At 32.9% G+C, this 16,574-nt stretch overlaps 2 protein-coding genes across 2 annotated transcripts; both read right to left on the reverse strand.

Annotated features, from left to right (window-relative positions):
* Positions 1 to 2,121: 2,121 nt before the first annotated feature.
* LOC106761452 (UDP-glucuronate:xylan alpha-glucuronosyltransferase 2) lies at positions 2,122 to 7,429 on the reverse strand. The gene is made up of 4 exons (XM_014645004.2): positions 6,481 to 7,429; positions 5,725 to 6,343; positions 3,024 to 3,964; positions 2,122 to 2,259 (listed from the first exon to the last, which is right to left on the reverse strand). Exons 1-3 carry the CDS (start codon positions 6,670 to 6,672, stop codon positions 3,024 to 3,026), a joined length of 1,752 nt encoding a protein of 583 aa, XP_014500490.1. The 5' UTR covers positions 6,673 to 7,429; the 3' UTR covers positions 2,122 to 2,259.
* Positions 7,430 to 7,592: 163 nt separating this feature from the next.
* On the reverse strand, positions 7,593 to 11,282 carry LOC106759913 (protein TIC 22, chloroplastic). The gene is made up of 8 exons (XM_014643298.2): positions 10,899 to 11,282; positions 10,763 to 10,825; positions 10,081 to 10,155; positions 9,818 to 9,865; positions 9,438 to 9,497; positions 9,244 to 9,315; positions 8,124 to 8,159; positions 7,593 to 8,035 (listed from the first exon to the last, which is right to left on the reverse strand). Exons 1-8 carry the CDS (start codon positions 11,229 to 11,231, stop codon positions 7,946 to 7,948), a joined length of 777 nt encoding a protein of 258 aa, XP_014498784.1. The 5' UTR covers positions 11,232 to 11,282; the 3' UTR covers positions 7,593 to 7,945.
* Between the last annotated feature and the right edge of the window lie 5,292 nt (positions 11,283 to 16,574).

Below are 16,574 nucleotides of genomic sequence, written 5' to 3' on the forward strand. Positions count from 1 at the left end.
ATAAGAAAAATACGTCTATTTAATATACTAATTTTACTATTATACATAATTAAGAAAGAAAGTACCAAAATAAGACATATTTTAAGATTATTGTATCTACCAAAATAAATCTAGTCCAATTTCTCTGATGATTTTTTTTTCTATGCATTTAAAATATATTGACTTTGATATATTAAAACAGATTTTTATATATTTCAAAACATTAAAATCAATGTATTTTGAAAACATAACAGAAATAATTAAGAAAATTAATAAAAAAAAATCCAAATTGCGAATCTCTTTAAAATTGTTCTAGATAGTCACATTGTGGACAAATATTTTTTTCCTTCTACCTTCTTTATCTGTACTTTGCCTTGTGATATATATCCTTTTCACGTTAGAATAAAAATATAGTGTTTTGTATCCTTTCTTTTTAACATGATTTTATCATTTTTCGCACATGTATATGTCTTATGTCTTGTTATTCAGATTTCTATTTCATAACGTGTTAAAAAAGAAAAAAAATATTTTGATATAATTTTTTTTTATAACATTTTGACACGTGTCATTTTTTCATTGATCTATTATTTATTTGTTATTTTATTAATATATTTTAAATTCAATATAAAAAAATGGCACATGTATTCTATAAAATATAGGTTAAATATGTCTTTTGTTCTTCATATTTGTACCCAATTCTCAATTGAGTCTTTATATTTTTTTTTTGTCACAATTGAATCTAAATATTTGTTAATTTGAAGCAATAAAGTCCTTTCTGTTAACTTTTCATTAACGCCATTTAAGTGTGATGACATTAGTAGGTTATTTAGAGTGATTCAATTACCTGTAATTTTTATTTAAAAAAAATAGTTAGAAATTTGAAAAACCCAAAGAGAACCAAATACGGGTTTACGTTTTTAGAATCTGGAGAACCCAGCTTTGGTCACGCTAGAAACTTGTTTTTCCATATCGTCCTCTTTCCTTTTATTAGAGTCATCAGAAGCTTCGAGCTTCTTCTCCTCTCTGATCTCGTGGACCACCCAACCTTGGAAAACCATTTTTGGCTCGTGCTTAGGGAGTGGTCTCGTGAAGGCACGACGGAAAGGGGGCGGAGGCGCGTTGACAGTTCTTATTCTTCTTCCCTCTATTCTGATTTGCAACAAGGAGGAAGCTTCCTTCTCTTCCTCCTCTTCTGTTTTTTATTGGCTTCCGTAGGGGCTTCTGTGTCTGATATCTAATTTTTGTGAATTGGGATTAAGGTTTTCGATTCAAATTGATTTGGGAAATCCTGGGTTCTCTCTGTATTCGAAATTTGGTTGAAATTCTTCTTCCTTGCAGATCGGCGGTGAGGGCTTCTGCGTTTTGCAGCGAGATTGGGTTTCGATTAGAGACTGTAGGGGATCCTGTTCTTGCACTTTTAATTGTGAAATTTGTGTGTTTTTGACCTTTTGTAATGAAGGATATTTGATGAACGCAATTAGGGGTGGTTCTTTCTTGATGATTTTGTGTGAATTTTTGATTGCAACAGTAGAGCCAGCAGTGGTGAATGCTTTGCTAACTCATGTAATGTGTTGTTTCAAAGAAATGGAATTGGAGAGGATGTTAGGCACCAACTGAAGGGTATTTTGACAAATCTGTTCTCCAGTCTTCTGAGAGTTTTCAAACCATGTTTCTGATTGATAGAGGATATTACCAATTTTTTTTGCATGATGATTATACTGCTGCATAAATCCATTATTTCCTTCCTGGCTCAGATTAGAATTTCCTTGAGCTGGAACATCCTTAGTGATAGAAAATTTTGCTATCTGTAGTTCTTCTGTAATTTTTGACAAGGCTGTGATTGATTTTCTTTCCAAATTTCTAACTATTTTTTTTAAATAAAAATTTCAGGTAATTGAATCACTTTAAATAACCTACTAATGTCTGATCCATGTCATCACATTTAAACGGCGTCAGTGGAAAGTTAACGGAGAAAGCTTTATTGCTTCAAATTAACAAATATTTAGATTCAATTGGAACAAAAAAAAATATGAAGACCCAATTAAAAATTTGGTACAAATATGAAAACCAAAAGACATATTTAACCTAAAATATATTATAAAATTTTTATATTAATATATTATTATCGATTAAAAAGAGGGAAAGAAAGAATTACACGGATAAGCTCGGAGGTCAAAACCAACTAACCCAACTTACATTTTGCATTTTAAATGCGGGTTTGGGCCGGACCTATTCGTACTGTCATCCATGCTATTGGGTGACCCTTGGGAATCTTATGTTCTGGAAATTATAAGAATTCAAATGTCAAAAATCAGATTACATTTCAGTAGTTCAATAACAACAAAAATTTCCACTAAAAGAAAAAGCTTAATGTTTATTTGTTTATTAAGTGAAAGTTTTTCTTTTATCGTGGTTGAGATTAAGACTAAGAACTATTACTGTTTCGGTAACATTTGTCTGGATCGGTCGTCCTTCCTTGTTACGTTGCGATCGTCCCAACTCTTTATGTAATTCTTTACGATTGGGGATTGATATGCAGAAGACACTCCGACGCTCAAATCAGATATGTTTCAAAAAGAGGTCAATATTTTTATGGATAATGATATTTAGACAACATTTTTTTGACAACATTTGAACATTGATTACGTATCAATATGTGATTGGTCAAAAATTATTCCATAATTAATAATAATAATTATAAACATTATTGTGGAATAATTTTTGACCAATCACATATTGACACGTAATCAATGTTCAAATGTTGTCAAAAAAATGTTGTCTAAATATCATTATCCTTTATTAGGATTGATCAGGGTCAATGTACCTAGACATCCGTTGTATACTTATAAGGCTTGTGACAGTGAATTCTATTGATAAACATTAATGCAAAGGTAATCAAACCCAATAATAATCATTAATACCATATATTTGTAAATTAATATCTGATAATTGCCATGAATATTCATATAGTACAATTAGTATTTCTAAATAAATTATTTTCATTAATTTAATTTAGACTTTAATTAAGAACTTTTTTCACTAACCTAATGGATGAGAAGAGGGGTAAATCGTCTGGGATCAGTGATATTGATTTTCCAATGTCCATCAGAAAAGCCCATGCTCCGAGCCTTCCTCCTCTCCCACTTCAGCTCAGTGCGACGCCGTTTCGTCAACCCACATAATCTTTGCAAACCCTCCTCCATGGCGTCGTGAACCTTCCACCATCTCCGGTGCGCCACGTCACTGGCGTACATCCTCTGCTCCAGGGTGTCCCAATTGCAGTCGTAGTCCCTGAAGCAGTGCCAGGGCTTGCACCCCAGATAGTGAATCGCATACACCTCCGCCGGCTCCGCCCCGAAGAGCGCATTCTTTTCCCTTGCCTCTGCACTCGTGTTCGCCCAGAAATTCTTTAGAAGGTTCACCCTCCGCGGCAGCCTGTGCCACCACACCAACACCTCGTTCAGAAACCCCTGGTCCCCTCCGTTGTACGAAACGATGACATCGCGAAGCCGCATCAGCTCGCCGAACGTGCACTTCGAAGGTTCGATCACCATTATCCCGGAGTTGAATATCGATTGGTCGTTCCCCGTGGCGGATATCTGCGGGAAGCGGAAGAGGATGTCCAGGTTCCGGAGAACGATGATGTCAGAATCGATGAAGATTATTTTGTCGTAGTCGGTGAGCTGCCACAGTCGGAGCTTGCTGTAGTTGTATTCATTGTAGCTTCCCTTCTCTGCCCTTGGGTTTCGGATCCGGGTAATCATTCGGATCTTCCAACCCGCTTCCGATAGCGCCCTGCGTTTGGGAACAGAGATTGACTTATCCGCGAGGAGGATTAGGTGGCGTTTGGTCCCTGTTTGGAGGAGGGTTTGTGCTAGTGTTATTGCGCCGCAAACGTATGCTTCTGAGGAATGCAACACTGTCGCATAGGCTTCGCGCTTCATTTTCCCACCGTTTTTCTCACTCTTCAACAACTCCTTCCTTCCTGCAAATTCTCAACTTCAATTACATTCTTTTCTATTATTTACTTTCTCACTTTTAAAAAATGTAACCCAGTTCAATTTTTTTTTTCAAAGAAAATTCATATCATTAATTTTATATTATATTCTTATTATTAATATTATAAGAAAGACGTACTTGTCCAGGTTTATGTATTTTTATCTCTGACTACTTCCTGCTTTAGTTTTCGAAAACTATTCTTGAATTTTTAATTAGATTTTATTAATGGATGTAAATTTTAGTATTACAAGAGAGACGTAGTTGTTTGAGAGCATATATTTTTATTACATTAAAACATTGTTGCGGAGATTTGTCCGAAATTGTTCTATGTCTGGTTATAGATGATTGAAACGATCAAGTAGGAATCTGATAATGAAATAATATAAACGTTATTATGGTAAAGGATTTAAAGAGAAAATAATATTTTAAAAGGTTTTAATCTCTTTAAAAAGATCGAAAATTAAAAGGTCAAATGATTAAAAATATAAAAACAGGCAAAGGAAATAAGAGGGACAGACTTTTTTGAATGCTCTAAGTTTCTAGTTAGAACAAGAGAAATAAAAAGATTTAACAGTATTAAAGAATTATGTTCAATTCTAATGATTCAAACTTTGTACAGATTATTTCTGAATGAAGAGTTTGGCAGTTATCTTTTATATATGTTTAAACACAACAATGTAAAATAAAAGGAAAAAACACTACCATAGACACAGATGTTATAAAATATTGCATGGATTTGGCGGATTACGGAATTTGTTTACGCTACGAACAATGGCAAACGAATTCTACTAGGGTAAAAAGAAAAAAAAAAGGTTGGTGGAAAAAAAAGATAGTTAGCTTAAAATAAGTGAAAATTGAAGTTCCAAATTTGAAAGAAAAAAGAGATGGACAAGCTAAAAGTAGTAGAAATTGATGAAAGATATTACAATAGATTCTAGTATTCAATTAAAAAATATTTCCAGCCCATGTTTTACCAAATATATCCCAGCTCATTACATCTTTATCCACTTTGTTTAATCGTCTGAATGAAGCAAACAGTAACAGGTATGGGTGGAGGGATTATAATCCTATAGTTGATTACCTTCACATGCATAGCAGGAAAAGTGAAGTGGTTGCATGGTTGGTATGGGTGGTTTAACCAAAATTCAAATAAACATGCTTGTACTAATACTTGTCGATAAAGATTGTGATGACCAACACAAACATTTAACTATTAGCTCATTCATTGCTAGAGCATTTCAAATTTTTAGTCATGTAGCGTGTGCATTTATTGTTTGTTTGTTTGTTATTTTTAGTGGGTTTCTTAGCCAGATGACTGAGGCTTTTGAGATGAAGAAAATAAATGCATTTTGTAGACGATAAACTCGAGAAGGAAGAAGAAATATATGGCCGTCACTTATTGCTAAGATCAGCCATATTTTTATCATATTCTCGAAACACTACGCTTCTTCCAATTGGTGTTTAGAAGAAAGTGCTGAAAATACTAGAATGTAAATAGCTGTTTTCAAAAACAATTATAATAAAGAAAAAAAAAATTACATGAAGACTTTTTTACTAAATTAATAAAAACAAAAACTTAAAGTTGTTCATTAGAATAAAACTTCTTTTAGAATCGCGTTTGTAAATACTACTTGTTCATCTCAGTAATATTTTGAAAATTAAATTTGGGAAATAATATTTTGGTATAAATGGTGTATATCTGTAATATGCAGTGAGTGTAAAAGTTTTTGAAAGTAATTTTTTCACCTTGTTCCCAGAGAGGCATGGCCAACTTGCACGAACCGACGGGCAATGAAACTTTGTGTTGTAACTTATTCATGTCAGCTTCATAGTACCACCATTCACCTTCCCGCTTAACCAAGTTGTCGCATGGAAACAGTTCCATCATTGGTCTACACTTGCTCCAAAAAACCAATCTAGTCTTCCCTCTCCAATCCTTCTTTCCATTCTTTGTGGCTAAATTCGCAACTATAAGATGAACTTGCAACCTAAAAACGTCCCTGTTCCACCCTTTTTCGGGATACCTGCATGGCAGCTTGGCAACGATGATGTCCATGCATCCATATTCTGCAAACTCTGGCATAGGTATCTCCGGACACGACGGCACTTCATTCTCTTCTTCCTCGTCTATCCATTCAGGAAACAGGTCTGTCCAGTTCAGAGACTGTGATACCCTCTGGAAATGAACCGTCGTGGTTTCCCCATGCGTGTTCCATTCTCTCACAAGGCCTTCTTCCATGTTCACCATCCCTATCCTCGTTCCTTTCCCCATCTCGCCAAAAAAGCTTGGTACTACATTCTTTTCCCTGTGTTGGTTTTCTTGAGGTTCTTCCCATACCGCTTTCATTTTCAGGCTTTTTTCTGCCTACAGGTTTTGAAGATCGGATAAATAATGGCAGATAGAACGCGTGCTTCACAAGCACATCAGCTGAAGTTTGAATTAAGCTTATACACACAAAAGAAAGAAAAAAAAAATGATATGCCACTAAAGTATAGGCTCACCTTCTTGTGATGACATTCGGCCAAGGAGCACCTCACAAGGGAGCCCGCATTCTCCAAATAGTCAGAAGATGGATGGGGAAGAATGGTGGCATAAACAAGCAGAAAGACAATGAGGAAAACAAAATTGATTATGGTGATCAAAGCTTTAGATGGCATTGTCTTCAGCATCTTTCGAACACTCAAACCTTGCATCCCGTGGGTAGTATTATCAGCGATGCTCGAGTGGAGAGGACTATACTACGTATTTAAATGAACTCCCCACTAATCAATTTAGGTATGAATTATGTAGTAGTTAAATATAGTGAAGAGAATAAGGAGTAAGGATCGGTAGTAGTTGCAGTAGCAGTTAGAAAATAAGAGTAAATCTCAAATCATTTACGTAACTCCGAGTGTGATTTCCTTGCTTTGATATTTCCTTTCGAATGAGACAAATGAATCCGAACAAAACGGCTTTGTTTATATCAAGGCCAATGGTCAACTAAATTACTAGGCATAAAGATTTGAAATTACCCATATACCATTGTGTATCAGTAGCTAAAATCAGTTAAGAACCACAGGGGCAGAGAAGTAAAATCCCCAAGTCCATTAACACTGGAAAAATGCTCAACTTTAAAAGTGCAAGGACAAGGCTCGCCAACTATTCGGTTGATACGTCACTCTCTTACATGCAAGGAGAGATTGCTATTCTTCGTTTCTCAATTGCGAGTCTTCACCAATTCCTTATAGTTTATAATATATCTAATAAAAAATCTCTTTTAGCTTGTTCAAAATTGATATAAACAAATGTCTGCAGGTTGTGCGTCCCCACATCATATATCACCAAAAATGATTCCGGGGGAAGTTTTGAAGGGCTACATCCTAGTAGCTGTTAAACTATCGCATTTCTGTCCCCACATCCAAGAATTATCAGATCAAATAAAAGTGGGCAAATATATGCGAGACCAATGTCATGCTCCCTATTTCAATCATTCAATGAAATCGTGCTTGAGATGTGATGAATCTTGTTAGTCCTCCTTAGTTTCCACCAAAAAGAAAATTCTAGATCTGTTGTCCAAAAACAGATCGGATATCAAATGCAAATGAAAACCATATTCTTCCACAAAATTGTAGAATTCAATGAAAAGGATTACACAGCTATTTCCTAAACAAATAAATTATCTGTACACGTATGAGTAAGAACACCCCTCGGACAGCATGCTCAACTACAGTAAAATGACCTCATAACTGAAATGTACGTTAGCCTTTATGTCCTCTCACATTCACATTTTCCTTACATTAAATCCACTGAGAATGTTAATGCAGCGTTCACATCAGAAGGAATTTCTATTGAGAAGACAAGAATAACAAAACTTGAAGGCAGACGTCCTGGCATCTCACCAGCTGATCAAATTGCGACAACAATAACATCCAATTTCACAAGGAAAACACATGAAATTATGGTTAGCTTAAGTTTGCAACCTGGAAATCATTCAGTAATTTCTTGTATGTGTTGAGAGTGACTTTTTCCTGGGGGAATAAAAATCAAATCCTCCCATCCTGAACTCCTTTCACTCATCTGCATCGAGAGAGAGAGACAGAACTTATCAGAATTCAGACCACTGCCAAGCTTATAAGCTATAGAACTTGTAAGCAGAGGTAACTACCTCCATTTTTTTCAGTACATCTTCCAAGCTAGCAACCTGTTAATTTATATATATATATATAAAAAAAAAAAAAACAGAGAGAAACACAAACTTCAAATAAATTACGAATGATTGATTAAAAAAACAAATTCACTCTAGCATGCAAGTTATTGTATTATTTGAACAACACAAGAAACTTAACAGAATATCAGAATTTATATTAACCGACAGGAACAATGTGGTTTCCACACACAAAAATCTAAATCCACTTTATTTACTAAAACACAAGTTTCTTCCTTTCCCTTTAACCCATTTTGATGGAAGACAGATTACAAGGGTTTACACATGAACATGCTTTGTTTGGTTTGGAAAAATTCTGTCTTCATTTCTTATTTCCAGTAAGAATTACAAGAATGTCAGTTTTTTTTTTTTTTGGCTGTGTCCTGCTTTCAAAGATTTATAAAAAAAATGGTGAAAACAAATCTTCATTCCAAGCCCCCTAAGTTCTCACCATTTCCTACACAACTTTTCCAAGCAAGGAATACAGTTAAAAACACACCATTATTGTACTTGTTGATGAAAAAAAAAAGTTTCTTCAATCAAACAAGCCCTGTGATTCTATTTTTACATTGAAACCATCCATTGGAAGATGCTTTGTTCTCAATGAAGATGGAAAAAGAGCATTGGCAAAATGTAAACCATTTAAAGGGCTAAAACTAATTAGTCCATCAGCACAATTGTTTCCTAGCCCATTTTGATTCAAAGGCAAATTTAAATAACACAAGCATCTCTTGCCTTAATCATATCCTCAAAAGACAATGATGTCATGGTTATCAGGAAAATATAGTACACAAGACAACTATGATTCAACCAAATATTCAGCAAGTTTTCAAGTTGATCATACAGGGAGTTATAAGTTAATATTTATTCAAGAATCAAGGTAAGTCTAGCACAAAGCACTAGCAACACGAAATTAGGGTTAAATTAAATTAAATATGCTACTGCTTTTGCGGTAAAAAGGTTATCAAGTTTGCGAGCAGCTTTGACTGATACATTGCAACGACAAAAAGTATAATAATTTAAACAGAATACTTTGAAAGATGCTTCCAAGTAACAAGAGTAAGGATGGAGAATACTATACCACTATGTGCTGAGAAGCACCAGGTGCTCTAGATGCTCTGGAAACTTTGGACAGTTCCTGCTCAATATCCTCCTGTCCATATAACCAGAAAAATGATAAAATACTATATACTTATATTTTATGAAGCAAAACGCAAATGACTAATGATTCTAGATAATGACTGAAATAATGATAAGATCAACGAATCAGACAACCTTAGAGAAATACACTGGGCAGTAACGCTTGTTCTTCTTCTTCACAACCAAAAGTTCAGACTGTAAGGAAGCATATATGATTATTAGTCAACAACAGTGCTAATTTAGCACCGAAGCAAGGAATTACTAAAATAGTGAAATGGCTTAAAGTTATCAGTCTCTAATATTTATATGTATTGTATACAACATGTTGCAGTTAATTAATTGACAAATATTTCAGCGAGAAAAAGTGAACTGAAGTATACTGAACCAATAGTAATAGTTGCGTGCTATAGTGATAAATAATGCATAGATGAAAAGACAAACTAAAACCATTTTTTAAGTCCCAACCACAAATCATCCAACGTTCAGAAAAAAGAAAGAAAGAAAAGAGAACACACCTGAAAAACAGGAACTCCATCAAAGCCTCCCTTGTTGGCTGGTTTGAGCTGATAAACACGAAATCGAAGTTACATTTAGCACAACCTAGGAACCCTATATGGTTCACTAACATATTTTACGTGTTTATGTACAATTTAGTTTAAATTAATGCCAAAGAACCAATTCCCACACTTCATCTAACATGATCAAAGCTTTTTTTTTTCGCCCACTATTGTCATTGCCACTGAACTGAAATGGTCATGCAAAAATTGTAGATGCTAACCTCCAAAGCATTTTTTATTTGAACTGGATCAGGTAAGAATCGGAATGCAATGCCTTCCACCTTCAACATGTATACCTGTTGTGCAAGTAAAGTCATCCATGAAAGGTACAAGATTAACACTATGGTTCATGCTTTAAAAAAACGATCCAGTTGCAGTCAATAGCATAGCCTCCCCTTTATGATAGGAAAGACAAAGGTGTACGATAAAATTCATGTTGCAAAGCTCCTAATAAGTGACAGGGATTGTCTCACTTATATAGAGATTCAAAGGTAAATGGAAATTCAACTTTTTCAAAAAGAATTATTCCCTGTCATAATTAAGTACTTAACAACCACGTGGCTTTCAATATGATAGAAGTCCATCCACATCTTTATTGAATGTCAAGCATGGATAGGTCAATTAACGTCAGTAGATAGATAGAGGCTTCACATTGGAAAAATACATATGCTGCTAATGAAGTAAGAATCAACATAATGGTTGCCGATATATATATATATATATATGTGTGTGTGTGTGTGTGTCACAACACACTATCATACAGTCGCAGTAGTAATGACACCCCCATCGATTCAAACAACACTAAATAAAAGCCAGAGCATAATTCAGAAATCCGAATTAACATTTATTTATCATTTCATAAAAGCGGTATTAGGACGAGACAGTTGAGAAATTGCAAAAGACCTGGTCGAGAGTAATTGGAACAACCCTAGCCTTGTTTCGAAGTTCTCTGCTACTTGATCGAACCTAAAACAGGGAGTAAAGAATTAGGAGAATGCAATTAAGAGGATGAAAATAAAGGAAAGTGGAAGGAAGAAACCTGAGCGAGGAAGGCTTGGGCGTCCTCTTGGCGAAAGCAGAGCAATCCAATGGACTTGGCACCATCAGCGTCGGAGATAAGAACGAACTCATTGTTGGAATTGCTGACGGTGTAAACAGAGGTGCCGATGAGGGACTTGGCGACGTGATTGGCGCCCAATGTGGCAGTGGCGGCAATGGCATGTTTGGGGGACAGAAGATTTTGATGAGCTTGAGCTAGGGCTCGCTTTGTGTCATCCAAACGAGTGGTGAGGTCGGCCCCGAGACGGACGCAGTGTTGATGGACGAAGCTGGAAAACGATAGAAGCGGGTTTGAGTGTCCGCGGGACTCCATCTTAGCCTTCCTCTTCACTCAATCCCTTCGCCTTAACTACATAAACATAAATAAATATCCCATTTCTTTCTTATCTTAACAAACCCATTAATTATTTCGGCCCTCTCGCTGTAAAAACGGCTCACCCAGTTCGGCTTGGTTTGGCTTAATATACTGTTACTTAGTAACTTATTGAATTTAATTTGACTTATTTATTAATAAATTTGAAAATTGAATCTGATTTGACCATGATAGATTAGATAAATCAGTTTATTTAATTATAAGCTTTTTTATTGAAAAGAAAAAATCTTTGTAATTGAGTCTAAATAAAATTCATTTTAAATGATAAAAGTAACAAATTAAATAGATAAATGAAGTAATGATGATAATTAATTTTTTTTAATATGATAATATAATTTAAAAAAATTGGATGAGTGAATAAGTCCATTCAATTCATTATTTAATTCAAATAAATTAAATTTTTACTAAATCAAATTTAAAATTAATCTGTATCAAAATTTATTCTTTTAAATTTTATTTTATTTCAATCCGCCGTAATAGATTAGATTAACTCATGAATTTGAATTCGTTTTGACAATATATTAAATAAAATAAAAAATGCTAATTTGAAAGATATGACTTAGACAATATGAATTTATATTAAATGAACTAAATAAAAAAAAATCATGATCTTTACCCAACACAGAACTATGCTTAATTTCTAGACTCTTAAACTTAATTTCTATTCCTTGTTCATCTTGCTCTGGCTCCCATATTCTCAACTTCCTAACATTAAAATTACAAATAGAATTTATTAAATTTGATTAAATATTTAATTTATTTCTTATTTTGACTATCTTAACTACTCATTAATCCGTTAACCTCATCACTAAATAATGCTTTACTTTCGCCCAAAATCGGATTAACCAAAGGGATCACAGTTTTGCCGTTATTTTTCTTCGTGTTTATCCATGGAGCACGGATTATGCAGACCAACTCTTTTTAACACCCTATTCTTGTTATGTTCACCCTTTGCTTCTCTATTAACTCTCAAACTTAATTTCTTTTCCTTGTTAATCTCTATTAACTACAAGAATTACGAGTCAATTTTGTTAAATTAGATTAAATATCCCATTTCATTCTTATCTTAATCACCTTTACTATGCATTAATCCGTTAATTATTTCGGTCCATCACTAAACATTTTGTCCCTCATTCACCCAAAATCTGTTTAACCAAATGAATCACAGTTTTAGCGGTACTTTTCTCTGTGTTTGAAGAAATATAAAGGAAAATTAATCATCCATGGGTGAGGGATTATGCAGACCAACTATCTTTAGCATCTTATTCTTGTTACGTTCTCTCTCTCACTTTTAGCTATTTAATAATTTTTTTAAATATGTTCAAATAAAACAGAAGATGTGTTAGAAGTGACTTTTAGATCTAACTCAACCCCACAAAATCGGGTTGTAAAATGAGGTTTGCATCTCACTTGTATATTATAATTTGGCCTTATCTCTAATTGATGTGAGACTTCTAACACACTCTTTTTTTTTTTTTAAAATAAAAGATTATAAATGAAAAAGTCTAAGAATGTTAAAAAGATCAAAATTTTGATGACAAAAGTTTAAAAAAAATAAATTAACTTGCTGACAGTGGAAATTATTGGCAAGAGGCATTTTTGGCGACGGAAGATGAACAAAACTGAACCAAAGAAACCGAAGAATAGGATCATGCAACACAGAAGATCAGGGACATTTTCTGCGTCACGGTCTGTTGCTTTCTTCAGGGCAGCTGCTTTCATGGCAGCTTTCTTCAGGGCAGCAGCATAACATTTATCTCTACCACACGGAAACACTCGTAGGCAAGGTCTGCTTGCTTCATAGCAGCAGCATTCCTTTCCAACCAAGATAAGCCAATAGCTAACCGTAAATATTCTCTTCCCATATCACGGTAAGTTTCGGCTTCTTTCAACTTCGTGGACCTTTCATGGTGCAATTTCACAAAATCAAGATTGATGATAAAGAAATTTCATGATTTGGAAACGCACCTGAATCGTAAGAGACTCTTCGCAGGAAGTTAAGACAGAATTTCTAATATGATCTCATCAGGGAGTATTCTAAGAGAAGATTTCGCCATTACCATCTTCTTTCCAAAACCCTTAGCAATGTTGTAAACTGTGATCTCGTTAGAGTTTACTTCAAATCTTTTAAATTTTCTTACAAGTCAGTTTTGTGGAATTGAGTTATACTTAAAAATTTACTTTCTAATAATTTCTAATAAGATGAGAAGCTGAGAGATATTAAAAAGAACCAAATAAAAAAAATATTAAAGGTCCCCAACCAACAAAATTTATGCTTAATTTAGTAACTATTGGAATTATGAGGAAAATTTATTAAATTGTTTTTTTTTATTTTATTGAAATCCAAAAATTTGAAAAAATTTATAAATACCATTAATAAATTAGTATTGTATAACATTACTTCACTATAAAAAAAAAGTGATTTATAAGACTATTTATTGACTGTGAAAGTCACGAACACAAGTTTACTGTAATAGAAAAAGTATGATATTAAGATGATTTTGATTATATTAATGTTAAGAAAGTGAATTTTAAATTTAATTAAATTCTATAAAACTAATTTATAATATAAAATTTGTGTCTATTTATATATTATAAATTGATTTTATTTATTTGAGATTTTTTTTTTAACTTTTTATTTCTTGAAAAAAGAAAATCCTGTTGATGAATGTGTGAAGGACAAATGGATACAAGAATATATATATAAATATAAGTGTTTTGATGGTGTATTTATATAACGACCATAATAGAATTTAAATTATTTAATCAAAGTTTTAACAAACAATAAAAGCGTTTAAGGCATGTTTAAGGTGTGGATATGGTTAATACAAAATGTTGATGGTTGATTGGCGTGCATGGTATATGGACAGGTTGTAAACTCCAAGTCATTCATAGTGTCTATAAACTATTGGGAACAAATATGTAATCTTCAACTATTGTATACGTATTTTTATACCAGTATTATTATTTTAGCGTTTCCATAAATAACACGTTCTTTCGCCTTTAACGCAACAAAATTCCCTTTTAAAATATTTAAAATCCTCTTCATCTAGAGAAAAGACGAGCATGGATAACTTTGTGCTAATACTTTGTATTATGAATCCCAAGTTGCAATAAGAGAGAATAAACACGTCATTATAATTAAACAAACACGAAAGCAAGTATTTAATAGAATTAGTTCAACCAGAATCATCATGATTATCTGCACACAACGATGCTTGAAATTAATATATTGGATACACTCCTTATTCCTTATGTATTCGTATATAATATAAACACTGTGTGTGTGACACCATAAATACCCAACCCTAGCTTCAAAGCTGACAACAAAGTGGACATAACATTCAGATATTATGGCGTTCATTGAGCGTAATGTGTCCAGTGATGGAAAGCGCGTGATGACGGTGGAGCAGTTTAGACGGTGGTTGACGACGGCATTTGACACAAACGGGGATGGAAGAATCAGCAAAGCCGAACTCCGTCGTGCCGCGCGCCTCACCGGAGGGCTCTTTGCGTCGTGGAGTAGTGGCCAGGTCTTCAGATCCGCAGACGCCAACCACGACGGTTTCATCGATGAAAAGGAGTTCAGAAACCTTGCGCAGTTCGCAGACAAGCATTTCAATGTTATGATCACACGCTAGTGTTTACCTTGTGTATTTTCCCTTTTAATATAGCTTTATTCTTGTCTTAATATTTTTATCAAGCGAGGCAAAATAATATTAAAGAAATCAGAAGGTGATAAAAGCAAATGATTTTGCATTTTGGTGAAAATAAAAAATAGCTAACATTTTTTAATTTATGTGTAAATGAAGCAACATATACAATAAAATAAAATCTTGACACAGATTTTTTTTTTTACAATATATAATATACATATTATATTTTTACTAATTCATTATTTATTTATTATTATATTAACATATTTTAAATTTAATATATATATATATATATATATATTTATTGTATCAAAATATTGTTAAAAGTAATTTGTATTAACATATTGTTACTCGATATAATATTTTACACGTAATCTTTTAATACCTCAAGACAATAACAAATACAATAAAGCGAGATGCTTATAGTATTGTTACTCTACAAGCAAAAGTATTGGAAATTCACTAAAAAATACGGTCGATAAAGACGGACCATTATATTAGAGTATGTACCACTTGCGGGGACAAACCAATACAATAAATACACAAACTAAGGAATAAAGGAAACATAGAGAATGCAAATGACCCATGAAAGAAGCTTAATTTCAATATTAAGAGGAATAACTAACTTTTAACAAGGGATTTTTGATCCTAAAAAACAGAGTACTGTAGGGAGTCAAACGGCTTAAGAAAAGTGAGACAATGGACGACATTAAAATAGTTAGGACCAATATATTAGTTTAATTGACAGATGATGGTCGGACAACATTAGAAGATGTCAGATGACATTTCTCGACAAAAGTTTAATGAAGATTAAGGTTAAACGATAGTTAAGGATATTAAGCTAAGATTAGGTCGAGATTAAGGTTTGATCTCAAGTCCATATCAAAAACTAAATATATGTCAAATGCAAGATGTGGGAGATCGCATTTATTATGCATTTTATATCATTATTCCAAATCCCGTACAAACAAAGGATCAAAGAACCTTTAGTAAGTATCTTTCTAAATGGCCAAAGTGAAGATGAAAACTTATTGATTGACTACCCAAACACATATAAGAAGAAATTATGTAGATGTTGAAGTAATTAAACCTCCTATCAAAATAAAATTTAATTTAAAGGGACTCATAAACTGCCTATTATAATTAGTTTGAATTATAATAATCCTAAAGATAGTGAAATGGTGATTATTAATCTGTACCAATATTGATTGTACTTAAAATTTAGAATAAATAAATATATTTGAATATAAACTATGTCAATATAAATTAATGTATTTAAGTGTATAAAACATATTTTAAATTTGTAATAAATAATTTAATTTGTAATGTAAGGTGAATTTTAACTATTGATATAACTAAAAAAAATATAGAAATAAGTGTTTGAGAAAATAAATTATACTTGAGATAATTTAGAGAGAAGTATCATTTATTAATAGCAAAGATATTACATGTATTAAGAAAAATACTTTATATATATATATATATATATATATATATATATATATATATATATATATATATATATTAACAAGTTTTGATGAGAAAAATTTTAAGTAATTGTTATATAAGATTAAAAAAAATTAAGTTTAATTTAATCTTATAAAATTGATTTCTAAAATAAGATTTA

This window comes from Vigna radiata, chromosome 5, assembly GCF_000741045.1.
Source record: "Vigna radiata var. radiata cultivar VC1973A chromosome 5, Vradiata_ver6, whole genome shotgun sequence".
Taxonomy (NCBI): domain Eukaryota; kingdom Viridiplantae; phylum Streptophyta; class Magnoliopsida; order Fabales; family Fabaceae; genus Vigna; species Vigna radiata.